Source organism: Pogona vitticeps, chromosome 3, assembly GCF_051106095.1.
Source record: "Pogona vitticeps strain Pit_001003342236 chromosome 3, PviZW2.1, whole genome shotgun sequence".
NCBI classification, from domain to species: domain Eukaryota; kingdom Metazoa; phylum Chordata; class Lepidosauria; order Squamata; family Agamidae; genus Pogona; species Pogona vitticeps.
In genome coordinates, this window is record NC_135785.1 from 80,431,450 (window position 1) to 80,458,376 (window position 26,927).

A 26,927-nucleotide genomic window follows, 5' to 3' on the forward strand; every position below is an offset into this window, starting at 1 on the left:
TAGGAATTATGTGCATTTCTCTGCCCCGTCATGCTTCAAACCATATCTGTTTTCTAGCTGTAATGCCTGAATTATTCTCAAGGTTGTTTTTTTATAGGACTCCAGCGTAACTAAAGTTATTTTAAGTACCAAACCAAAATTCATAAACTCTTATTTGTAATATAAATCTGAAGTATGGTAGGGGGATATTTAGAAGTAATCAGCACACAGTGGTGCCTCGCATAGCGACGATAATCGGTGCAGCAAAAATTGCTGCAAAGCAATTTCGTCGCTATGCGATATTAAAAAGCCCATAGGAATGCATTGAAACCCCTTCAATGCGTTCCTATGGGATTCAGACTCACCTTTAAGCGAAAATCCTCCATACGGCGGCCATTTTATGTTGTTAGCCGCCTAGAGTGGTCCTCACATGACCAGATAGGCAGGATATAAATAAAATAAGGCACCACTGTATTAGGAGAACTATTTCTGTGCTACTGATTATCTGCACCCTGCTCCTAGTCTCTTTCTCCATTTTTCATTAAGTGAGCCCCTTGTCTAGCAGAAACTAGATGAAAAAGTATTTGAGGAAGAGTTGATATACAGGTTGCAGGGAATGATCTGCATATTAGGCAGGCATTATTTTCTAGTTCTACTCCCACAGACAACCATCCATCAGATATACTTTGATTTGCCTGCATTGGCAAGGGGTTGGTCTCAGTCACCTTATAGGTACCTTCCAACATCATTATTCTGTGATTTGGTCCTAGACCTTCCTCTGCGTCACAACACTAACTGCACTTATCCCTTCTGTGCCCAAATACAATGCAGTTAGGAAGGCCATATACCAGATTTACATTTCCCTTGTCCATTAGAATGGGTAAACAATTGTCTGTTCTCAGCTTCACACCCCTCTAGTGGGGCAAACCTAGTGACTGGTGGTCCTGTCTGGTACTTGGGTTCACAGTTTTATTTGTGGATTCTGCTCTTTGTGCTGTCCTGCTTGATTTTCTGGATAAGTTAGATCCCTTTTCCTGGTTTTCCACATGCAGGATGGGGACCACCCAGGTACAGTGGACATTATGAATACAATAGAGGCTACCAATGAGCCACATAAGTTAATTATCAGTAGTGTTGATACTTTTGTTGTAGAAGCATTTATTAAGGATGCTTCTATAACCAACCAATCGCTTAAGACTATTTTGACTAATAAACTTTGGTGGACCTAATCATTCATTTTGCAAAATGCTTTGATTCATTTTTAATCGTATAGGCACATATCTTTTCCTTGGGAGCCACACTAAAAGCAGTGATTGAGTATGTGACGGAGATGGAAACAGAGTCAGAATTTAGCCAGGATCTACAGACTCTGCTTAAACAAATGCATGAAGAAAATCCCAAAGAGAGGCCAGATATTGAGGTAAAATTTTATGGTGGTATCTTGGCAGTAATAGAATTCTTTCCTATCATACTCACTGATCCTGAATTGCCACCTTAATCAGAAAAAAACAACAACACTTCATTCCTCTCTTCATTAACATTTTAGAAGACACTTCCTTGACACCAAATGTGAGTACAGTGATGCCTCGCGAGACGAAATTAATTTGTTCCGTGAGTCATGTTGTATTGCAAAAATTTCATCTTGTGAAGCGCAGTACTAATGGTTGTGCAATTTAAAACAAACCCCCGAAAAAAGGGGAAAAATCATGTTGCGAAACACAGCCATAGAAAAATTCGTCTTGCAAGTCACCAAAAAACTCACAAAATGCTTTCGTCTTGCGAGTTTTTCGTTGCGTGAGGCATTTGTCTTGCGAGGCATCACTGTAATGTAAAACTGGAGGTGGAGGGCCTATGGTTGATCCAAGTAAGCGCATAAGATCTCTGTAGATGAGATGCACACAGTTTTCCATTGCACTGTGCACAATGCTGATGGTCCTTGTGCTGTAGCGATTAGAGAGCTGGGCAAGGATGCAGGACATCTGGGTTAAAATCTCGACTCAGCCATGAAGCTGAATGGGTGGTTGTCAACTGAAACTGCAATTTGGCTGACTTGTTCCATTTGGCTTTAATACCTCTGTTGTAGAATCAAAGCCAAAATATAAATCTTTGGAGAACAACTTGTAAATATTTGGCAACATGTATGTCTGTTTAATTGCACTTTAGGAATTAAAGCTAATTTGGTTGTGAAGAGATAATATGTTTTTTATCATTGGTTCAGTGTATTAGCATACCAGGCACCCATTTAGACCATTCAGTGAATGATGGCTGCTTACTTCACTGTTCATTCAAAAAATATGGACAGAATTTAACTAAAACTTAATAATAGAAAAAATAGGCAAGATGGATAAGGTAATTAATATTGCAGTTAGGTATTAATTGTATTTTTCAATTTTCCATATTGTGGACATTTTGAAATTTTGTGCTTAATTAATCTCTAATAAATCAAGTAGAAAGGCTAACAGTAGGGAAATTGTTGCAATTCCTTAATGGCTTACTTTACAAATGCAAAATGCTGAAGTTTCCTAGGTAATACTAATCTCTTTTATGAGCTTGAAAACATGCCTTGCATGAAAACTGCATTGTTATTAAATGCTTTACTTGGTGTTATAGGCTGTCATATCGTTGTGCAAAGAGAAACTCAAACTTTCATCCTCAAATGACATTTGTCGGCACCTCTCTGCTGCTGGAAGAAGAATACTTTCAGTTGAATCATGTGGTAGCATTCAAGGTATCCTTTATAGCACATTTCTGTATTGTATCATTTATTGTATTTGTACCCTGTCCAGAGTAGTCTGTTAACTAGATGGGTAGGGTACAAATTCAATCAATCAATCAATCAATCAATCAATCAATCAATCAATCAATCAATCAATCAATCCAATCAATCAATCAATCAATCAATCAATCAATCAATCAATCAATCAATCAATGTCTTTTCTGGCTTGAGATACAGAATGTGAATGAATATAACCTGGAGAAATGTCTCAATCTCCTACTATTGAGTAAAAGATTATACTGAAATAAATTTGTGCCCTCTTCTACTGAGAGTGAATTTTTACGCCCCCTACCATTTTATAGTTAATGTTTTGAAAGATTTGTATTTTTCCAGATATGAATCCTTATGCTACAAAGTGTTTAGGATGGAGCAGAACTGATATAACCATTTGCACTCATTTCACATATCAGGTTCTTCAGAACTGCAACTCAGTGGATGAGGCTGTTGTAGTGAGAACAGTATGTGTAGCCAAATAATGCCTAACCTATAGATACCTATCATTCCACAAATGCTTTGAAGCCACTGTTTCACATACTTTTGACAGCCATTTCCTTTGTAATGATATTTTAGCTATACAGATACATCTATAGCAATATCACTGGGGTTTTTCCCCTTGGGGGAAGAAAACATTGAAAGTATTTTCAGTAACAACCTGTATTTTTGTGTCCAGACAGTTGTGATAACTTGTGGAATGGAGAGGTCTACAAGAGGATTTCACTTTATGAACAATCCAGAGAGGAAGAGATAAGAGAGAATTCCTCTCCAGAAGGTGAGGAAACTGATGGCAGTAGAAATTCAAGCGTGTACAGCACAAATGAGAAAAACAATGGTACAAGCAAAATGAAAATCAACTTAGCAAATGAAAGATTTTGCTGTCAACAGAATTGCTGGCTACAAACTCAGGTTACGAAATGTGTCACAGAAAACAGCAGTGCAAAAACAGAGACAAAGCCACGCAGAAGTGAATCAGGAAGAGATCTCTTCAAAAAAAACTGTTTGAAGAAAGTAAAAACCTTTCTGACACTACCATTTGAATTTGAGACAAACCAAGGAACGTTCTTACCCTTTACAAAACAAAATGGATCACTAACAAGAAAATATAACCAGTTGCAATCCAGACCGTTATCTGCAATGGGTAATAAAGAGCATAGTGCTTTAAGTCAATGTGGTAGAAGTAATCAACCTGGATCACATGTAGCTGATTTCCAAGGGCCAAATAACATTTTGGAGGAGTTGAGTCCAGAAGCAACTTGCCTTTATGAATGCCACATGGCAGTCTGTGATGAAAAAAAAGCAAATATTCCTTCATTTAGTCATACGGTTTCTGAACCTTTAGACAACTGCAAACCAAATGAGTCAAGAATACAAGAAAACTATGAAACATGGGAATATTCTTGTGAAAACACTCCAAGCTTGAATGAAGACTTTTTGTTACATGCTAACCAGAGGTCTACAGAACATAATGAAAATGGATGTCATTCAGCCATGATAAGTTTTCCAGAAGAAAATTGCAGCAAAAGAAATGGCTACTCTATTGAAGATATACCATATGAAAGCAGAGAATCAGAAATGGAAAATAATGAGCAGGTAGGAGAAACAAAAACTTCATTTTAAAGATTTTTGTAATTGCATGGCATAGAAGCAGCGTAATTTCCATGTAGTGAACTATTAGTTCTTTCAAGGTATTGCGGCTGGTGTCTAAACAGTTATAGCTGTGCATGTGTACTAAAGCCCAACAGGAATTGGTTTAGTGTTCTTTTTTTTTATTATTAACAATGATTCTATGTTGTTGGTGAACCTTTGTTTGTAACAGTTCTGTAATGTTGGTTGAAATGTTACTACTACAGCTTTAAACTGCATCATATCTTGTCACTATAAAATAAAGGCAATAATCTGGATGTAGAAATTACCTTGAATTGTTTCCACAGTCTGTTTTGTAGGAATCAATACCTTGGGGTTGATTGTATTTGCGTAGAGTGCCTTCCTCTGCAGTTGAGTGATTTTTCTCCATACCAGTACCGACTGCCACAAAAAGGTTTATGAGAAAAATGTGCCTACAGTAGGGGCTGACTCTGTGTGAATAGCTTGTCTGGTGATAACAGCTGCCATATGGATGGCTTTAAAACAGACTTTTATTCAGCTACTGTAAAGTACTAAATCAAGTCATTAATTCACATATTTATTAAAGATATATTCATTATTTTCCTTCTTATCACAAGCCACATTACACTGTTAAAAGTTTCCAAATACATGAAGGGTATGTTCTTTGTTAGTTTGGCTAAAACAGGAGAAATTTCCTTCATGTGGTCAGCTAAGACATTTAAAGCTGAAGTTCTATTATATAACTTAGGGACTGATAAAAGTTACTTTTCCAACATATGTATTATTTGTGTCTGTGTGCTACACTTTGATGAGGAAAAGTTTTGATACAGAATAAGTGTGATTTTTGCATAAGGGAGAACTGTGAATTACTTTGATGTGTTCTTTTCTTCCCTTCTCACTAATTTTATGCAAGTCCAAACCCAAAAGGTGTCTAGTTGGCAAAAACTATATTTTGAGTGGCAAAGCTTTGGAAAAATTTATTAACATCTTGTTGTTCCAAATGAACCTCTAAGAAATAGGAGCGAAAATTGGGAAAGTTACTCTTCCAGCTACAAAAGCCGGAATATCTTACTTAACTAGCTTTGCTGGTTGAGGTATTCTGTGCGTTGTAGTGGAAAACATAATTTTTTCCTATCTTGGCATACTGGAGACATCTGCATGTCAGTAGGGATTTGAGTTCACCATATAAGCATTGGGCCCCAGTACATCTGCACTTTTATTGTTGTCCTAAACATCACTAATTTTTTCATCTAGAACAGTTGGAATCATTTGATCTCTTTCTCTGGGTATTGAGATTCTGTAGATCATCTTGTCCGTATTGAAAGAGGATGTTCTTCAGATTTGTCATACATTTTTATGAGGAAAGAGTGCCAGGAAAGGTGAAATGACAATATACCAACATTTCTTAAAAATAATGCTACCTTCTACTGAATATACATTGTGACCCAAGTAACTTTGAGCAGTTCCATATGCAGAGGATATGAATGTAAATATGTCTTGATGTCAGTGGGACCTTTCCTGTTTTCTTTACTGCACGGCTTCCCAACCTTGAGTCTGCAGATGTTCTTGGACTATAGCTACTAGAAATCCTTGCTGGTGAGAGCTTCTGTGACTTTAGTCCAAGAACATCTGAGGACCCAAGGGTGGGAACCATCAATTTAGTGTTACAGATGCCTTTGAAAATTCACTGTTAGCAACTATTTTCTTAGCACTAGGAGAAAGGATGAGGCCCCTGCTTACTTCAGTTCTATTTAGTATTTTCTTCAGAATCTGTTCTGTGAATTTAAATGTCCTCTTTTGTTGCAGAAGTAAGGCTTGTTTGCACTATTTCTTTGGTAGTTAATATGTCTCCATTAATGCTGTAGTCCTGTTTCCTTTGTCCTTTGCTTTCCTTAAATGTATGTTTGTAAAATTGTTGCCTTCTGGTTTCATAATTATATTGTCACGCTTTTAAAACATCTTATTCTTTGCTATTCACAAATAAACATTTTCGTAATTCAGGCGTGACTGGGTTTTTTTTTTCCTAACCCACTTAATTCCAGTCATGGTGCTTCATCTCTTTTTGTGCAGTTGCTGTGCCTTTTGTACTGGAAAGTTGCAGCTTGTGTTTTCTTTATATCTGTTGCTTTGTGCTGGTAGCCTAGACCTTTAAATTAGAACTGAGATGAAAACTGATGCAGCAAATGTATTGGGGGGTGGGTGGAGGATACCATTTTTCAAATGGAGACCATTATCTTGGTCCCCAAATGAAACATGTTAGGACTGCCTTTTATCTATTGAAGATAAGAAATAGTTATTATAGGAAAATAAAACAGAACAAAGAAGGTGGAACCAAAATAAAACAAAATTCATCCACCACAAACTGCTGTGAGGCAAAAAGAAAGGGGGAAAAAGAAAGAAAAAAAGAAAAAGAAAAAGTCCCTTCGTTCATATCAGCATTTTGGAAGTGGAATTTAACAGCAGTGCAGCCAGTACATTTTTCATTAATATGGGTGATGATTTTTATTTGGATATCTGAGACAGAACTATGTAAAATGTTGGGATGGTGGTTTCTGGTATTTGTGCTCTAACTATTGTTGCACTTTCCTTGAGCATGGAAGTACATGCTCAAGGAAAGTGCAACAATAGTTACAGCATTCATGCATTCATTCTTCTTTCCCTAACACATTTTCCTAGAACAAGTGCTTATGTGCATTCATTTGTATACACTTGTATACATCTGAAAGACAGTGGTGTACATTGTTAATTGGTCAGCTCTGCTTTAAAATGTTACCCAGTTTCAACATCTCCATCTGTGATACTCTCCACCTGAGTACACTGAAAGGTTGTAAAATCAGTTCTATATTGTCCAGGGATCTCTGATGAGAGGCTTTTGGAGCATCTTAGAAGTGCTTACGGATTGACCCTGTTTTGAAAGAGGATTGACAGAAACGACAAATAGTACTGTTTTTTTAATGTCCACTTGAGAACTGTGTGGGTTCTTTTAAGGAGGACCTTTATTGTTAAAGAACAACAGCAACTACTATTACTATTACTATCTGTTGTCAAGTCAGTTTGACTTACAGTGACCCTTTCCAGGGTTTTCTAGATAAAGAGTACAGTACTCAGAAAAGGTTTACCGTTCCCTTCTCCTTGGGGAGCCTTGGAATTGTGCCCCCTTGCCCAAGGCTGCACAGACTCTCTCTTCTCCTTGGATGCACAGTGTGGAATCAAACTTCCAACCTCTAGCTTCACAGCTAGAGTAACTTACTTGAGCAATCCTGCCAGCATAAATTATGCATATGATGTATTTTATTTACTATCACATGTGCACATGGTACTATTGCTTTTGAATGTTAGGAGCTCTCTAGAATATCAGGCAGAAATCTTTCTTAAAACTCACTGGTCACAACATCTTTATGAGGACCAAACAAAATGTCACAAATAGTGAATAAGCTTTAGAGTTTACTGGTGCCCTTTAATCCACGATATTAGGTAGAACCTGTGTGCAAACAAAAGTGTGTTTGTTTTTATGTTGGCCAAAGGACCTCTTCTTCCCATCCTGATATTGTATGTTATCTTACTTGACTATTGAATATTAATTATATTTCCATGGGCAAGATTGAATGTTGGGTTTATGCTGGCAGGAGTGAGCAGACTTCTCACTGCAGGCCACTGTGCACCTCCAAAAAAACAGATTTGGGAGGGGCTGAGATAATCAATCACTGCAAGGAGCTGCAAAGGATAGGCAAAGTGTGATGATGGATTTAAGCCTGAGGCCCAAATGCACATGTGAAGATAATGCATGAAAATATAACCTTCCTTGCTGAGCTGTGGAGTTAAAGTAGAAGTGTACATGTATCTAGTTTTGGACTACAGTTCTTACAGTTGTAGAAGTTGTGGTCAAAATACACAAATAGGTACAGGTTATTTAAAGTAGAAATGGCCATCTTTTGTGGAAATGAGCAAAGCAAATAGACTCAGTCAAAAGGGAAGTAACAGCAAAGACTTTTTTTTAAAAAAAACTAAAACCCAGCTGTTTGTTTTGGTGTTATTGCTTTATGTCCCCATAAAATACAGTGTATTAAGCTGAGCTATAAAGGGATACCTTAATAAGAACAAAACAAAGTGTTCTGTTTATATACCATTCCATAGTGCTTAAAGTTCTTTCTGGGCAATTAACTATTTAATTATGCAGGTCACACATTGCACCCCTCCCCCCAGCAAGCTGGGCACTCAATTTACCAACTTCAGAAAGATGGAAGATTGAGTCGGTCTCAAGTCGGCTACCTCAGTCTGGAATCGAACTCAGGACATGAAGAGTCTTCGCTGCACTAAAGCAGTTTTAACCATTATGCCATGAGGCTAGTGAGGGTGAAGTGCTTCCACCTGTCTTTATAATTACGTACAATGATACCTGGAATGCAGGTAGTGATGGAGCAGGAAAGACTGATGTTCATCCATTGCCCCAGTAAGAATTTGCTGTAATATTCAGCTGTACTCTGTAACTTCTTACAAAAAGCTGCTTAGTAATTACCTCTGTATGGGCATGTTATATCTTGGTGCACTATGTAATAGCTTTAACCACTATACAGTTATTATGACTAATGAGAGCTTTCCATGTTATCTCCTCAATGAAAATAAATGCTAGAAATTGTGCTTTATTGTTGTTGTCTTTCTAGCAACCTTTTATTATGGCTGTTATTTCACTGGTGGTGCAACTGCACCTTTCAGTCCTGCAACTTTCGGAAAACATATACCTTTAATCCCAATTGACAATTTATGTAGGCAATCTAAGGTGAAAACTAAAGTTTTCTAAATCACTTTTTTTCTAAATTGACTTGGATTGGTGAGATGTAACTGATCTTGGGATGTGTTTCCTAGGAGAAACCTTTAAGCAACTCACCTACAGAATATGGCTTATCCTTTATTTTCAAAACAATTTCCATAAGATTCATTATTTTATTTAAAAATTTTCTGTCCCTTGTTCAAAGTTGCTATGTTAGAAGTTATCTTTAGTCAGAGCTTACCATTTTATGTGCTTAATGTTAAATTCCTTCAAACTTTTCTTCAGTGTGTTCTTAAATTGTTTCCTTTGTCCACCATGCAACCAAGCACCTGCAACAAGCTTTCCATTAATAATATGCTTTGGAAGATGGTTGTTTGACATCCTGACTTCTACCCCTTGAAATTGTTGTTGTTTCAGGATTGTAAAAATGGTTATCATCTGTGCTTGCTCCTGTACATGGGAGTCAGGAATATTGGTGTCCTGCATTTGATGTTGAGAATTGTCCAAAGACAGAAAATATGAATGTTATAGAGTTTTCTTGCATAGTGTTCATAGATAGTCCAAGTATCTATCCAGAAAGCAGGGAGGACAGAACAACAGGTTTATGCATATTCAGCCTAATGTATAGATTGATTCCACTTCAATTCCACAGAGAGGATAGAAGTCTTCCAAAGACAGAGCTAGGTTTTGAGATCTGTAAGGTCATTTCATCATGGATGGGAACACAGAGGGAAACAGTGTTCCTAAGAACTGACCTACTATAGAAACAAGGTGTTCATATACCTTCAGAACTGGCTACTAATAAGGTACATCAGGAGCAGGTTGAACTTTCGGCTGAAATAGATAAATACCAAGGATGGGGATGAACCACCAAAATGGTGGTTTGCCATGGTTTGTCGAGCTGGACAGACCATGAGCCATGAATTTCCCAAGGGTTTTCTGATGGACCTCAAATTGGTTTGTTAGGGTTTTAAAAGACAGCCCATTGCTGTCTTTAAAAAAAGCTGGGCCCCCTGCCTGCCCCCCTTTGTCTCCCTACCTTGTCCTGAGGTAACTGAACATGGGGTGCAGTGGTTGAATAGGATTTCTTAAGTGTCTGATCTTGCTCTATTAGTATGATGAACGTTTTGCTGACTTGGTGGGTTTGTTTGACTTTCTGTCAGATCCGTAATGGACTCTTCCACTTAAGTCAGTCATGCCAGTCTTCTCATGCTGGGATAGCTTATCCCACAGAGTCACCAGGACTGAACCCATTGGTTTACCCACATTTGGTTCAGTCCACCTGTTGTACCAGGATGTGGCTGCTGCACATGCTATATCTGCTTGGAGCCATAGATGACAGCTGACTGCCAGATGAGGCCACCAACGAAAGGCAAGCTCATAAAGAGTCAGACAGTTGCACAGGCACCCCATACACCCATCGCCAACTGTAGTATGCAAGACTAATATCTTCAACGGATAGGCTTAAATAGCAACCCCTTGTGTGTAAGTTTGGAATTCTGGATAGAAGTAGCTTCAGGAAATGGGTCTAATGTTTACAGTCAGCATGAAATTGTTAACTTTTAACTGATTTCTTTGTTATATACACAATGCTTTTCAGTTTTTTTTCTTACCTAAAGTACAGACAAATTATCTTTTCCTGATATTGATGTCTGTGTGTTTCTATATTTTGCAAAGAGAAAAACATTCTGCTTACCTTGAGCTAAGCCAGCTAAACAAAATCATTCTTCTCCCAAATATGGATGATTTGGACAGGCTTACTTAAGATTTTGTAACTGTGGATAACATTGTACTTCAAAGCTGTTGTTTGATACTGTCTGAGCTTGTGTCCTTTTTGAGCTTTTTCACAGAAATAATGATGTACTACATAGGGAACTGCGGTGGCAAGTGGGATTATGTTGTAGAATTTACTGGGGAATGAAAGTTAAAATACAAAATGGCTGCAGAAGTGTATTCATGTCTTGAATAAGGAGTGGAGATAGATCTGTGGCCTGTATGTCTGTGCTTTTAGCCACCTAGAGTGGTCGTATAGACCAGATGGGCGGGATATAAATCAAACAAACAAACAAACAAACAAACAAATAAATAAATTTTAGCATAGTTCTAAATAGTAACTGATCCTATGATTCTAAATGAGGAAATCACCCTAATTTCCACCAGCCCTGGGCAAGTGATTTGTTTAGTCCTTAAGAAATTGGCGTGTGTGTGTGGGGAGAGAGATAAGAAATGAAGTGATGGCACAAAGAGAGGAGGGGAGGCAGAGCTCCTTTGCCCTTCCTGTCCACTCACTGCCAAGATATGACAGATTGGCGCAGTGTGACCCTTAACAGAAAAATGGCTTGTTACCCTACGCTAAATGAAAGGTGTTCTGTAGAGACAAGCTACAAAACCAGTACTCTCCTATGATACGTTGCTGTGATTTCCTACCAGATGTCAAATCTCCCCCATTCTGGTTGCCCTTCATTGGTTACCGGTTCATTTCCGCATTGACTTCAAGGTTATGATGATAATACTCAAAGCCCTAAACCAGGGGGTCAGGGAATTTTTTAATCTTTTACTCCCCAATGATTTTTTTATATGTGCCAACATTACCCCGCCCCCTCCCAGCACCACCCCTCTGCTCTTGCTTTCTGCAGCTGACCCTGCCTCTGAGCACACCCGGGACCTGCAGCCGCCAAGCCAGGAAAGCGCATCTTTGGTGAAGGGAGGTGGGCGCCGCAGGGCCAGGAAGTCCACCGGCCATGAGCTCAGGTGATGCAGGGCGGGAAGGGAGCCTCCTCGCCAGTGCTCGCTCTCCCCGCGACGGAATGTCCACCTACACACAGTATCGTCAGAAATAAAATGCCTGGGGGTAATGAAGAGGGTCACACTGCCGCAACTGTCCTCATTACCCCCAGGATTTTCATTTTTACCCCATTTGGGGTAATTTACTCCTGTTCCCTGACCACTGCCCTAAACAGTTTAGGACCTAGGTACCTATCAGAATGCCTGTTCCCAGCCAGATCTGTCTGTAACACCCATTCTTCACAAGCAGGGCGGTTGAGGGCCTTGACCCCGAAGGAGGCCCAGAGGGAAAGAACAAGAAAACGGGCCTTCTTGGTGGTTGCCCCGCCCCGCCTATGGAACAACCTGCCTATTGAGATCCGCCTGGCACCCTCACTGGATGGGTTCAAAAGAGCACTGAAGACCTGGCTCTTCCGCCAGGCTTTCCCGGAGCACTAGGATCTCGCCCTCCCTTTTTACCATCCTCTCCACCACCATTTTACCACCTTTATTGCCATCTGTATTAATTTCCCTGTTCGTTATGTATTAATTTATTTTATCATGTTTTTAATATCATTCTTTATATTGTTGTTAGCCGCCCAGAGTGGCCTGGTTGCCAGATGGTGCAGGATATAAATTCAAATAATGAATGAATGAATGAATGAATGAATGAATGAATGAATGAATGAATGAATGAATACTGCCTTTTTCTCTGTAAAAAGATACAACAGCATTAAAAATGGGCAGACTATAGAAAAGGCAGGATAGAGTTTCTTTCCCCTTATGTGTTAGCTTTGTAAATCCATAGTTGTTGTTTTCTAAATTGCTTATTCCATGTTCTTTTTGACTCCTAGACTGTTGTTTTGTCCTGAATTTGTCATATCCACTTTTTAAACACTTTGTGACAGAAATTAATGATTGTTTTTGTGATCTGCATCCAAACACCAGCAAACGGCCAACCAACCTTTGCTGGAATTTGATAGAATAAATTTAAAGAGGCAATTTAAATTTGTAGATTCTATGGGAAAAAAGAAAACTTTTCTATGATAATCAGTCTTTATAATTCATCCTGTAGTTGCAGGAAGGGAATGTTAGAGGGATGTTAATTGGTCTTTGGCACTTGGAGGGTGTTTTCTTATGGCCATGTTGTTGTTGTTTAGTCATTTAGTCGTGTCCGACTCTTCGTGACCCCATGGACCAGAGCACGCCAGACCCTCCTGTCTTCCACTGCCTCCCGGAGTTGGGTCAAATTCATGTTGGTAGCTTCGATGACACTGTCCAACCATCTCATCCTCTGTCGTCCCCTTCTCCTCCTGCTTTCACACTTTCCTAACATCAGCATCTTTTCCAGGGAGTCTTCTCTTCTCATGAGAGGGCCAAAGTATTGGAGCCTCAGCTTCAGGATCTGTCCTTCCAGTAAGCACTCAGGGTTGATTTCCTTTAGAATGGACAGGTTGGTTCTCCTTGGATAAGTTTGTTCTCCTCTTATGGTCATAGGCTGCTTCTTTCTTTCCTTTTATTTGGTGAGCAAATGGGAGATGAGGAGTGTTGATCATGAGGAAAAGAGTCTGGTATAAAAATTAAAGAGGTAGAAGTAAATGGCTTAATGGCAAAGAAGTACCAAACTGCTAAACTCATCCTTCAGCAGTATCTTTTTGAACTTATGGTTGGTAAGCATAAAGAGCCTGAAAACATGTGAAACTACTGACTTAGTGCTACTCCTGTCCTCTGAAGATGCCGGCCAGAGAGACTGGTGAAACGTTAGGAAGAACAACCTTCAGAACGCGGCCAAAGATCCCAAAAAACCCACAACAACTACTGACTTAGTATCTGGTGCTGGAAACACTCAAGTATAAATAATACCTGTTTTTTTGTGGAGAAGTAAACTATATTCAGTGAAGTTCACTGTTGTTATTGTTTAATATTGTGGATTGCAACCACCCCAGGAGAACCTTATAGTATTTTTCTTGTTCCACAAGAGAACTCTGAGTGATTACAATGTAAATGTACAAAGCACAGCTGCCGAAGTGGATCAGGTTTTAGAACTGGCAGCTTAGAGATGGCAGATATGGTTGTAGAGATTCTGATATGTTGCAAAGAATAAACCTAGGGTTTTGTTAAGGACACGAACACAATGTCTGTTCTCTCAGATTCTGTTCTCCTTTGCTAGATTTAATGCTTATTTTGGAAGTTGAAGGTCCCTTTAAAATGCTGCTGTATTTGGAGGTTTTAATTTATCTACAGTGGCTAACATTTGCTATTCAATTGAAGCCTAATCACTGTTAGACCTCCATTTCTCATAATCTCCTTAATGGCTAGCAAAGTTCCTCAGTAGGTTATCAGTTGTTTCTCTGTTACTTAAAAAAATACAAGTAAAAAGTGGCATTGCTGGGATTTTGAACTACTGAATAAAGTGGAAGAAAACAGCTAGAAAGTAATCCCTCTCATTAAGTATTTTTAGGCCAATTTAGCACAAGCTGCCTAGAGTGGTCATATAGCACAGATGGGCGGGATATAAATCAAATAAATACCTGCGTGCTTGTGGGGCCATGAAGCTTGTATTTTGAATGCCTTTCTTTTGAATGTCTCCGGCAAAAATAAAACTGAAAGCAAAAGCGCCCAGCCTCTTAAGGAGCCAGGTCGTTCGGTTGAAATTGGAATCTCCATATTCTCCAGCATGGGACTACTTTGCATTCTCCTGCAGAGCTATATATCTGCCGCCCAGAGTGGTCAACCAGACCAGATGGGCGGGATATAAATCAAATAAAGAAAGAAAGAAATAAAATATATGCTGCTCAGACTCTCTTCTTGTGAGAGGGAAGGGGGAGGGGAGGACTTTTGCAATGGGAAGGGAGAGGGGAGGACTGCAGGATCAGAGGGAGAGAGATGGACTGAGGGTAAGGAGGCAAGGAGGGAGAGAGGGAGGGAGCTGTGGCTTGTCAAGCAGCATTTTTTCACTCGCCATAGATGAGTGGACGAGTGGATTTTTCAAGCCCTGGTTTTATATATACTGTATATATATATACACAGTGGTGCCTCGCACAACGAGTGCACAGTAGAATGACAAATCCGCACAACGGGGCTGTTCTAGCGATCGCAAATACGATCGCACACCGACAGCCTCTATGGCTCAAAATCGCAGAGCAAAGGTCGGTAAGCTCACCGACCTTCGCTTTGCGACCCGCCGATCAGCTGTTCGGCAGCTTCAAAATGGCCGCGGGAAGCCCCAAAATGGCCGCGCACAGCATTTTCGCACCCTCGTTAAGTGAGGGGGGGCGCGAAAATGGCTGCCGGCCATCGGAGAAACATCGCTGTACGGTGAGTAAAGCTGCTATTTGAACGCATTAAACTAAGTTTAATGCGTTCCAATGGCTTTTTTTGATCCGTACAGCGATGTTTTCACACAGCGAGGGTTAATCCAGAATGGACTAACCTCGCTGTGCGAGGCACCACTGTATATATATATACAGTATAGATAGATAGCTAGATAGCTAGATAGCTAGATAGCTAGATAGCTAGATAGCTAGATAGCTAGATAGATAGATAGATAGATAGATAGATAGATAGATAGATAGATATACAGTGGTGCCTCTTAACGAGCGCTTGGGTTAACGATGAATCCGCATAGCGATGCGGACTTTGCGATCGCAAAAGCGATCGCATTGCGATGTTTTGAATGGGAAAACATCGCATTGCGATGATCGGTAAGCATTTCGCTTACCGATCTTCGCATTGTGATGTTTTCAGAACAGCTGATCGGCGGTTCCAAAATGGCCACCAGGTGAAGAAAATGGCTGCCCGCAGCGTTTTCGCACAATTTCCTCGCTTACCGAGGCGGTGAAAATGGCGGCCGGATAGAGGATCTTTGCATAATGGTGAGTTTTCCATCCATAGGATCCACAGGGTTTAATGTGTTCCTATGGGGTTTTCCGTTCAGTATAGAGACGATTCCGGATAGCGATGATTTATCCGGAATGGATTATCGTCGCTATGCGGGGCACAACTGTATATAGACATAGAAAAGATAGATAGATATAGATATAGATATAGATAGAGAGAGGATATATAGATACAGTGGTGCCTCGCATAACGAGTGCACCGTTTAACGACAAATCCGCATAGTGATTCGGTTTTTTGCGATCGTTTTTATGATCGCATTGCGATGTTTAGATAGGCTAAACATCGCATTGCGATGATCGGTAAGCGTTTCGCTTACCGATCTTCGCATTACGATGTTTAGAAAACAGCTGATCGGCGGTTCCAAAATGGCCACCAGGTACACAAAATGGCCACCCGCAGCTTTTTCGCGCGCTGCCCTAGCTTACCGAGGCAGCAAAAATGGCGGCGCTATGGAGGATCTTCGCTCAACGGTGAGTTTTGTCCCCTTAGGAACGCATTAAACGGAGTTTAATGTGTTCCTATGGGGTTTCCCCTCCCCCCCACATAGCGATATTTCCGGATAGCGATGTTAATCCTGGAACGAATTAACGTCACTATGCAGGGCACCACTGTATAGATACAGATTTGATATCCAGTAGTGACAACTCAAACAGGCCCTCTGAATCAACTGGACTTATGGAGAAGCTGAGTCACCAAATCCCCAATGGTTTTGTGGGCATACTTGAGTTGTGACTTATTACTGGATTTCAGCTATTATTTTTGTTCCAGCAACAGCTACACTGAGAACCTTGGAGATAGATTGTGATCTTCCCCCAGATATTTATATACCTCTCTTTTCATTTTTTTTTTGAGGAGAAAAGTATTTTTGTATGCCATTAGGAAATAAACATTCTGATAGCTTTGACTCTTTAGAAAGCTACGAAATTCTGTACATATTTGGAGGAAGCCATATACCAGAGAAGTGATTATCTAGAGGTGTGGAATGTCCTCATAATGTATGCAACAACTATGTATTAAACTAAATTAAAGTGTCATTTTCAGTTGAGAACTGCTTTTCCTCTCTTAATTTTCCTTAACATTTTCTTTTCAGTGTGTTTTTCTGAAACATCTCTTAACACAGTATGGTAAACCACTGAAAGACTATGAGCTCTGGGCTTTATGCCATGAATGTTTACTTACTTTGGAAACATACTCAGATTATCCAGGTAGGAGCCTCATTACTTCCCTTTAAATTAATATATTTCATTATCAGCATGAAAGGCATACTTTATCATTCCATGAGTACCACCATTTGAGGCCCAGATGAGTGAGGGGTAAATTAGTGTGCTGAAAAATAACACAATGGCTTCCTGCTGTAAATTCTGAAAGCTTTTTGTGCAGGCATCCATGTATAAGAGCTGCGTGAGAAGAGAAGAGGATCAGGGGCTCATGAGATCCAGCAAAGACCATTTTTTCAAACAGGGCTTCGGAAGTTAAGATTCTAAAATCATAAAACCTTAGCCTGTGTGCCAGCTTTCACTGTTCTGAGGCAAATTAGCATTAGTATTTTTAACCAAGGTGACCATTATGTACATAAAGAAGCAGGAAGTATGTCAAGAATTGAGATCCTGAGGTGCAGGGGTATTGGCCAGTCTCTGGGTCCAAGTCCTAATTTTTCGTACCAAGTCTTGAGTCCCAAGTCCCTATTAAAACAAGCTTTGTTTTCCAGAAGAAAGAGAGAGGTGGGTGGGTTCTATATGGGGTCTGTGTGTGGAGGCTTGTGAATCATGCACTTTGGTCCCATCTGCCTTGCCTTCCCTCACCCTTACACCCCCCACTCTCAACTCTTCCTCCCTGTCGCTACCATCTCCTCTGCTGTTTGCTGGCATTTGCCTGCCTTTCCTGCACCTTCTGGTGAGTGTCGCGAAGCTTCTTCCCAGTTTATGATGTCCTTTATTAAAAGAATAGGAACTCAAAAACACCACTCAGAAAAATGGGTCCAAGTTGTGCGTTGAGTTGCCAGTGTGACTTGAGTCTGACTTGACAGTGATCTATGCGACTTGAGTTTCTAACCCTGCCAAGATGTGTAGAATTTTATAAGTTAAACAAAACACAACACTTTGGATTGGGCCCAGGAATTAATTGGGCACCAGTGGTGGTGGAAAGGACCAATAATTGCACTAAAGGTAAAGGTTCCCCTTGACATTTAGTCCAGTCATGTCCGACTCTAGGGCACGGTGCTCATCTCCATTTCCAAGCCGTAGAGCCAGCATTGGTCCATAGACAGTTTCCATGGTCACATGACCAGTGTGACTAGACACGGAACGCCGTTACCTTCCCACCGAGGTGGTGCCTATTGATCTACTCACATTTGTACATGCTTTTGAATTGCTAGGTTGGCGAGGAGCTGGGACAAGCGGTGGGAGCTCACTCCGTCGCGTGGATTCGATCTCACGTCTGCTGGTCTTTTGACCTTGCAGCGCAGAGACTTCTGCGGTTTAACCTGCAGCACCACCATGTCCCCTTTTAATTGCACTGAGTTCCAATTAAAATGCTGTTGCAGTTGTAGTTTGCATTAGTATTCTACATTAGTTAAAATATTAAAACTATCTTCAGAAGCAACTTATATGTAACACATTTTAGTATTCCAGATAGGAAATTCAGAGCATTCACTTGATCTTTCAAAATTCTACATTTCTTCATACTTTTTAAATTAATCACCCAGTCAAAGTTTACACAAATCCTTGCAAGTTTCCTAGCAATTCTAATATTTCTGTTTTGTATTTTTCCCCAGCATATTTATGTTTAGATTATGTGGTGATTAACTACGATGGAAGTGTCCTGTTTGTTCCACCCAGTAGTAAAGGTAAATGCATGCTGCTAATTTTATTAAGCTGTTCCTTTACCTTATGACCTAAATAAAATTTATTTATTTTTATTACCTTTAGGATCATATGATGTGTTTTATTTGGCTCCTGAGACAGCAGAAGAGGATTTTGTTCCTGAAAAGGTATTGTTACTGGATGTATATCTTTAAGAAGAAGAAGAACCGCATTTTCTTCTTTGTATAGTTTACTCCATGAGTAATTTGCATAGCTTATTTTCACAGGAATTTTAAACACCTGCCAAAAAGGGCAAATATGATATTTACAGCCAAAGGATACTTCCATATGGAGGTCTCTTACCATTACCAATCCAAAGCCATTTTGGTGATAAGTCCCCTTTCTACAGTGAAGAGCTTTAGGTTGATGGTGTACATTCTGAATATACTTCTTTGAATAAGGCAGGTTGGTTGCATAGTAAAAGATGCAGTCTGGAAGCATGCAGTATCATACTTACTAGATAGCTGAAAGCAAGTGAAAAACAGTCTGATGGTTTTCTTAAGAGCCAAAACAAGTATAAAATAAATGTGCATGTTTTTAAAGTATATATTAGTTATAAGTACTATCCTGTCTCATCCAGGCTGGGACAGTGACAGCTAGGGGATGGGAGACGTAAACCTTTTATTCTGTTGTGGTCCAGATACAAGTTGATATCTATTTGATTCCTCAAAACCATGCAATTACTAATTTGGTCGTAGTCATTTAGTCGTGTCCGACTCCTCGTGAGCCCATGGACCAGAGCACGCCAGGCCCTCCTATCTTCCACTGCCTCCCGTAGTTGTGTCAAACTCATGCTGGTTGCTTCGATGACACTGTCCAACCATCTCATCCTCTGTCGTCCCCTTCTCCTCTTGCCTTCACACTTTCCTAACATCAAGGTCTTTTCCAAGGGGTCTTCTCTTCTCATCAGATGGCCAAAGCACTGGACCCTCAGCTTCAGGATCTGTCCTTCCAGTGACCACTCAGGGTTGATTTCCTTCAGAAGTCATAGGTTTGTTCTCCTTGCAGTCCAGGGGACTCTCAAGAGCCTCCTCCAGCTCCACAATTCAAAGGCATGAACTCTTTGGCGGTCAGCTTTATTTATGGTCCAGCTCTCACTTCCATACATCACTACAGGAAAAAACATTGCTTTGAGTATTCACACTTTTGTTGGCAAGGTGATGTCTCTGCTTTTTAAGATGCTGTCGAGGTTTGTCATCGTTTTCCTCCCAAGAAGCAGGCATCTTTTAATTTCGTGGCTGCTGTCTCCATCTGCAGTGATCATGGAGCCCAAGAAAGTAAAATCTGTCACTGCCTCCATATCTTCCCCTTCTATTTCCCAGGAGGTGATGGGACCAGTGGCCATGATCTTGGGTTTTTTTATGTTCAGTTTCAGACCGTTTTTTGCACTCTCCACTTTCACCCTCATTACAAGGTTCTTTAATTCCTCCTCACTTTCTGCCATCAGAATGGTATCATCTGCATATCGGAGGTTGTTGATATTTCTTCCAGCAGTCTTAATTCCGGTTTTTGATTCCTCCAGTCCAGCCTTACGCATGATGTATTCTGCATATAAGTTAAATAAGCCGAGGACTATATACAGCCTTGTCGTACTCCTTTCCCAATTTTGAACCAATCAGTTGTTCCATGACCAGTTCTGACTGTTGCTTCCTGTCCCACATATAGATTTCTCAGGAGGTAGATAAGGTGGTCAGGCACTCCCATTTCTTTAAGGACTTGCCATAGTTTGCTGTGGTCCACACAGTTAAAGGCTTTTGCATAGTCAATGAAGCAGAAGTAGATGCTTTTCTGGAACTCTCTGGCTTTCTCCATAATCCAGCGCATGTTAGCAATTTGGTCTCTAGTTCCTCTGCCCCTTCGAAATCCAGCTTGTACTTCTGGGCGTACTCAGTCCACATACTGGTGAAGCCTACCTTTTAGGATTTTAAGCATAATCTTGCTAGCGTGGGAAATGAGTGCAGTTGTACAGTAGTTGGAGCATTCTTTGGCACTGCCCTTCTTTTGGATTGGGATGTAGACTGATCTTTTTCAGTCCTCTGGCCACTGTTAAGTTTTCCAAACTTGCTGGTATATTGAATGTAGCACCTTAACAGCATCATCTTTTAAGATTTTAAATAGTTCAGCTGGAATGTCATCACCTCCACTGGCCTTGTTGTTAGCCAGGCTTTCTAAGGCCCACTTGACTTCACTCTCCAGGATGTCTGGCTCCTTATGTACCAAATTATTTACATAATTTGGTAAATAATGTCAAATCTCTTTTGACCCTAAGCTTCTAATTTAAAAAGAGAAATTTTGGTTTTCATATTAGACTCCATTTCTTAGAATGGCCTGAACAAGAATCTAGCCATTGGTCCTACAAGGCCAAATATAGTTGCTTGCAAACCTTTTACTCACACAATCCACACATTTCTTTGATTCACCAAGGCACTGGATGTCTGAGAGCAGCAAATTTAATCCCAAAGCATGAGAATAGCTACACCAGATGGCAAAGTTAGAGACCAAACAAAACAGGGATAGAAATAGAGCTGAATTAAGCACTGAAGGACATCTAATTAGCTTCTGTGTCTCTCACAGCTTCTCAAGTTGTGATTAGTTTACTTTTCTTTGGTAATTGGTCATCAAGAGGAAACAGTGGGCTCTGTTTGCATTTTGATTTTACAAATATAGCAATTTTGAAGATGTATATATAGAAAAATGTCTTATTGGCTCCTAATTGAGAAGCTGTTGCATCTTTGTGTTTTTGCTGTTACTGCAATTTGTTGTTTTTATGTGCCATCACACATAAATAATAATAATAATAATAATAATAATAATAATAATAATAATAATAATAATAATAATAATAATAATAATAATAATAACAATAATAATAATAACAACAACAACAACAACAACAACAACTACTACTACTACTACTACTACTACTACTACTACTACTACTACTAATAATAATAATAATAATAATAATAATAATAATAATAATAATAATAATAATAATAATAATAATAATAATAATAATAATAATAATAATAATAATAATAATAATAATAATAATAATAATAATAAACCTTTATTGGCATGTAAAATAAACATAGGCTAGTTTGTTAGATTTCTGGATTCATAAGACAGCAGACTACCTTAAGGATCAAAGAACAGGTTACATGACACACATCACATAAAATACCATTCTGCTGACTGGGGAGATACTGTATCTCACTTTACTTAATGGCATGTCTACCCCTAGTGCTGCAACTAGTATGTTGTATCACTGGCCAAAATCCTATTGCTTAGTGTAGCAAATGGCATTAAAGTAGGTCCATTGAATCAATTGGAGAATCAAGTCCTTTGTAAGTTCTATTGATTCAAATGGGCCTACTTGTAACTTACTTTAGGATAGTAAGTTGCAGTTAGAGTAGGCCCATTTGAATCAATGAAACTTACAGGGGAGCTGTCATTAAATCCCTATTGATTTAATGGGCTTCTTCTAGTGCATTTTGCTATGCTCAGCAACAGGATTTTGGCCACTGTGTGAGCATCACACAGTCTTATTGGTGTTAATAGTTAATGGTGAGAGAGGGAATTTCGCTCCATGCAGACACTAATATGTCAAACCCTTATCCAGCCCTTAAAGGTAAAGGTTCCCCTTGACAATTTTTGTCCAGTCGTGTTCGACTCTTGGAGGCGGTGCTCATCCCCGTTTTCAAGCCGTAGAGCCAGCGCTTGTCCAAAGGCAGTTTCCGTTGTCACGTGGCCACAGAATGCGGTCTACCTTCCCACCGAGGTGGTCCCTATTGATCTAGTTGCATTTGCATGCTTTCGAACCACTAGGTTGGCGGGAGCTGGGACAAGCGACGGGCGCTCACTCCGTCATGTGGATTTGATCTTACGACTGCTTGGTCTTCAGACCCTGCAGCACAGGCTTCTGCGGTTTAGCCCGCAGTGCCACCACGTCCCTTATCCAGCCCTTACATTTGATAAATCATCTCTCTTTTAAAATTTTCATTTTGTTTAACCTTTAGTTCTTTGGATGTTGGGTGCTGTATGGTTTTTTTTGACCAGTTCATATCGTACAAAATCTGAAATAGCCTCCAACACTGTAACAAGCAGGAATGTGCTCTTTCAAAGTTGGTTGATGCGTTACTATAACTTAGAAGTCCATTCAGAGTTGATCTCAGCAGTGACTAATAAGTATTTGACATGGTTTTAGTGATCAGGAGTGAAAGCCTGCTGTTATACTGCATGATGTCCTGCCCCAAGGTGTATCTAGATTTGGCATGCTTACCTACAGGGGTGTCAGCACAACCAATTATGGATTGTCTTTTTTTAGTGGGTGATTTCTGACAATGACTAGAAACAGGCTGTTTTAAATATATGTATTTTCGAGCAAGGCCCAGCCTAAGTGCGGGTTATCCAGTGACTTTTTGCCTTTTCACTGTTTCATTTCCAACAGGTCTGTATTTACTGTATTACTGCAATTTTGTGGAGAGCTGCAAAATGCAATTTTCCACCTGATCACAAACTTGTGTTGCCAAGGAAACTGAAAAATTTCCTTTTGGATATGGCAAGAAAGAAGTCAGAAGACAGGCCTTCTCTATCAGATGCAATTAAGGTGAATTGAATTAAGCACTTTCAGTTTTAAAGGGACTGTTATCCTGAAAGTTAGCTTAAAGCGAAGATGATTTTCAAATATTTTTGTAACCATTTCAGTTTCAAATCAGCTTAAATTGCTCATGATTATACTTGTGACTTAATTGTCTTCTAACAATAAATGTGCATCTGTAAATTATAAATAATTAAATTATTTTAAGTAATTAAAAGTAATTAATTACTTAATTAATTAATTGAATAAAATTTTTAATTGATGAAATGGCATTAATTTCCTATAGTTAAAAGCATTGCAAGAATTATTTTTTTTCCTTTTTGAAAGCATCATTTTTCCACCTATCTATCTATCTATCTATCTATCTATCTATCTATCTATCTATCTATCTCTCTATCTATCTATCTATCTATCTATCTATCTATCTATCTATCTATCTATCTATCTATCTATCTATCTATCTATCTATCTATCTATCTATCTATCTATCTATCTATCTATCTATCTATCTCCCGCCTATCTGGTCTTGCGACCACTCTAAATTTAACAAATTTATGTTTCTAGATATGCAATAACTATCTGCTTGAACAAAGTTTAAACAGCAAGAAGATTCTGAAGCGTTTGATTAATTATGCTTTCCAGGTAGTTTTATTTTATATACTTTATTTCTGTGTGTTTTAATTCCCATGAAGTATGTTCATAGATTTTTATTTGATTCCATAAATGCTTCCATTCTCACCTTGGAAATCAGTACAGTGAATAATGTTGAGTATTGCAAAAAAAGTCCTGATTAAACAGAGTAACAGAAAAAATAAATACAATTAAGATTCTTTTCATTGTATGTGTACATGTGTCAACCTTCATTTTTAGAAAATTTACTTCTATTTATCCAAACAAACAATGTCAGACTAGGCTAGCCACATGTCCTAAAAACAGAAACCGTCAATGTTCTCAGGTGGTGAAATCCTGAATATATATACACGCTACTCTGAATTCTTAATCACTTTATTGTTGATTTAACTACTTTGGTCATTCAACCACCATTAGCATTACAATTAAATCATAAGTACAAATATAAATGTGCATATAGAGTGTTAACTTAACAAACAAAATGCTAGCAAATTAAAAACCATACATCACTCAAGGGTCTTAGAAAGTATTTCTCTTATGATTTATGCAATTTGCACTTGCGGAATTTACATACTGTTCTGTAAAACACAGCCTTAAAAAGCTGCTAAAATTGTTTCAGGCTGCAGAATGCCACAGAGGTGGAAAGGCTATTCTGTGCATATGCCTCCCCTACCCATCATTAGATTAAATGAAGTTTGTCAGTGTGAATTCAAAATGTGCAAATGCTTGTCTAATTATCAGGCTGCCACTCAAACTAACTCAGGAAGGATAGTTTAGAATCTAAAGTTCCACGGGGGGGAATGGCAGAATCAGGTTAACAAAGACAAGCAGTATCTGAGAATCCGTAAAGTTTTTGCTTTTGATACAACACTCGTATCAATATCTATACTTTGTATAAATACTTTGCATAGATAGACAGATGTAAAATTATTCAAGGGGAAAGAAACTTCCTCTTCATCATCATGTGCTGTCAAATCAATTCTGACTTACAGTGAATATTTTCAGGGTTTTCCAGGTAGAGAATATTCAGAAATGGCTTACTGTTCTATTCTTTTTGGATTATTGTGAGATTCTGCAGCTTGTCCAAGACCACACAAGCTGGCTATCCTCACAGGAGGCCCAGTAGAGTATCACAGCACCAAACTCCCAACTTTTGGCTCTGCAGCCAGATAAGTAAACTATTAAGCTATCCAGCCAACTTAGCATACCTAGGAACTACAGTCAAGCGAAAAAGAAAGTGCACCTCTTTGAATTCCATGGTTTTACTTATCAGGATACAGTATAATAAAAATCATGTAGTCCTTAGCAGGTCTGAAAATTAGGTAAATACAGTGGTGCCTTGCATTACGAGCGCTCCGTTTTACGACAAAATCGCTTTACGTTGAAGGTTTTGCGATCGCTGCTTTGGGAACCAATTCTCGCAAAGCGATGATTTTCGGCCAGCTGATCAGCGGTTTCAAAATGGCCGCGAGGTAAAAAACACGGCTACCCGCTCTTTTCTGGGACGGATTCCTCGCTGCACAGGCAGTGAAAATGGCCGCGCTATGGAGGATCTTCGCTGGACGGTGAGTTTCAAGCCCCTAGGAACACATTAATCCCGTTTTAATGTATGGGCTTTTTAATTTCGCATTACGATGTTTTCGTTCTACAGCAATTTCGCTGGAACGAATTAACATCGTAATGCGATGCACCACTGTACAACCTCAGATGAACAGCAACACATGACATATTACATTATGTCATGATCTATTTTACAAAATAAAGCCAAAATGGAGAAGCCATGTGTGAAAAATAATTTGGAGTAATCATTTTCTGTATGACTATATCACTCTCTCACATGGTCGTGGAAGAATTTTGGCCCACTCTCTTCTCCTTCTCCTTCTCCTTCTCCTCCTTCTCCTTCTCCTTCTTCTTCTTCTTCTTCTTCTTCTTCTTCTTCTTCTTCTTCTTCTTCTTCTTCTTCTTCTTCTTCTTCTTAATATTTTTTATTTTCCTCTTCTTTACAATGTTGCTTCAATTCGTTGAAATTTGTGGGCATTTGTTTGCATAGCTATCTTAAGGTCCCAGTACAGCATTTCAATTGGGTTGAGGCCTGGACTTTGACTGGGCCATTGCAACACCTTGATTCTTTTATTTTTCAGCCATTCTGATATAAATCTGCTGGTATCCTTGGGATCATTGTTGCATGACTCAGTTTCTGCCAAGCTTTAGCTGTTGAACAGATGGCCTCACATTTGATTCTAGAAAACTTTGGTATACAGAGGGGTTCATAGTCAATTCAGTGACTGCAAGATGCCTAAGTCCTGTGGGTGCAAAACAAGCCCAAATCATCATGCCTCCACCAATGTGCTTGACAGTTGGTGTGAGATGTTTGTGCTGATATGCTGTGTTTAGTTTACAGAAAACGTGGCACTGCTCATTATGGCCAAACATCTCCACTTTGGTTGTGTCTCTCCAAAGGACACTTTTCCAGAATTATTGTGATTTGTCCATATGCAAATTAGTAAATCTAAGCTGTGCTACCATGTTCTTTTTAAAGAGAAGATGGTTTCTCCTGGCAGCCCTTCCAAACCAGCCGTACTTGTTCAGTCTTTTTTAAATTGTAATGTCATGAACTTTAACATTTAGCATGCTAACTGAGGCCTGTAGAGTCTAAGGTGTAATTCTTGGTGGTTTTTTTTCAGTTTTCTGAGCATTGCACAGTCTGATCTTGGGGTGAATTTGTTTGAACGTCCACTCCTGGGAAGAATGGCAACTGTTTTGATTTTCTTTCCACTTTTGAATAAACTTCCTCACTGTAGAATTATGGACTTTACATTTTTTTAAAAAAAAATTGCTTGTAACTCTTCCCAGATTGATGGGCAGCAACAATTGCTTCTCTGTGAGAATTGTTAGAACAGTAAGGCAATGGAACCAATTAGCGTATGTTTCCATATATAAGACTATACTTTTGTCTAAAATATACCAGATCGGCAGGATATAAATCAAATAAATCAATCAATAAATAAATAGACTGAAAATTGTGAGTCGTCTTATACACGGAAGTAA

At 39.2% G+C, this 26,927-nt stretch overlaps 1 protein-coding gene across 4 annotated transcripts in view; it reads left to right on the forward strand.

The window, feature by feature from the left end:
• The window catches only part of KNDC1 (kinase non-catalytic C-lobe domain containing 1), a 94,546-nt gene that overhangs the window by 26,523 nt on the left and 41,096 nt on the right, over positions 1-26,927 (forward strand). For all 4 annotated transcript variants that reach the window (XM_020795011.3, XM_078391270.1, XM_078391269.1 and 1 more), the window contains 8 exons: positions 1,253-1,399; positions 2,590-2,707; positions 3,426-4,342; positions 16,879-16,993; positions 18,562-18,633; positions 18,716-18,777; positions 23,100-23,258; positions 23,814-23,891. In XM_020795011.3, coding sequence (XP_020650670.3) covers positions 1,253-1,399; positions 2,590-2,707; positions 3,426-4,342; positions 16,879-16,993; positions 18,562-18,633; positions 18,716-18,777; positions 23,100-23,258; positions 23,814-23,891 — 1,668 coding nt within the window. The remainder of the gene's footprint in view (positions 1-1,252; positions 1,400-2,589; positions 2,708-3,425; positions 4,343-16,878; positions 16,994-18,561; positions 18,634-18,715; positions 18,778-23,099; positions 23,259-23,813; positions 23,892-26,927) is intronic.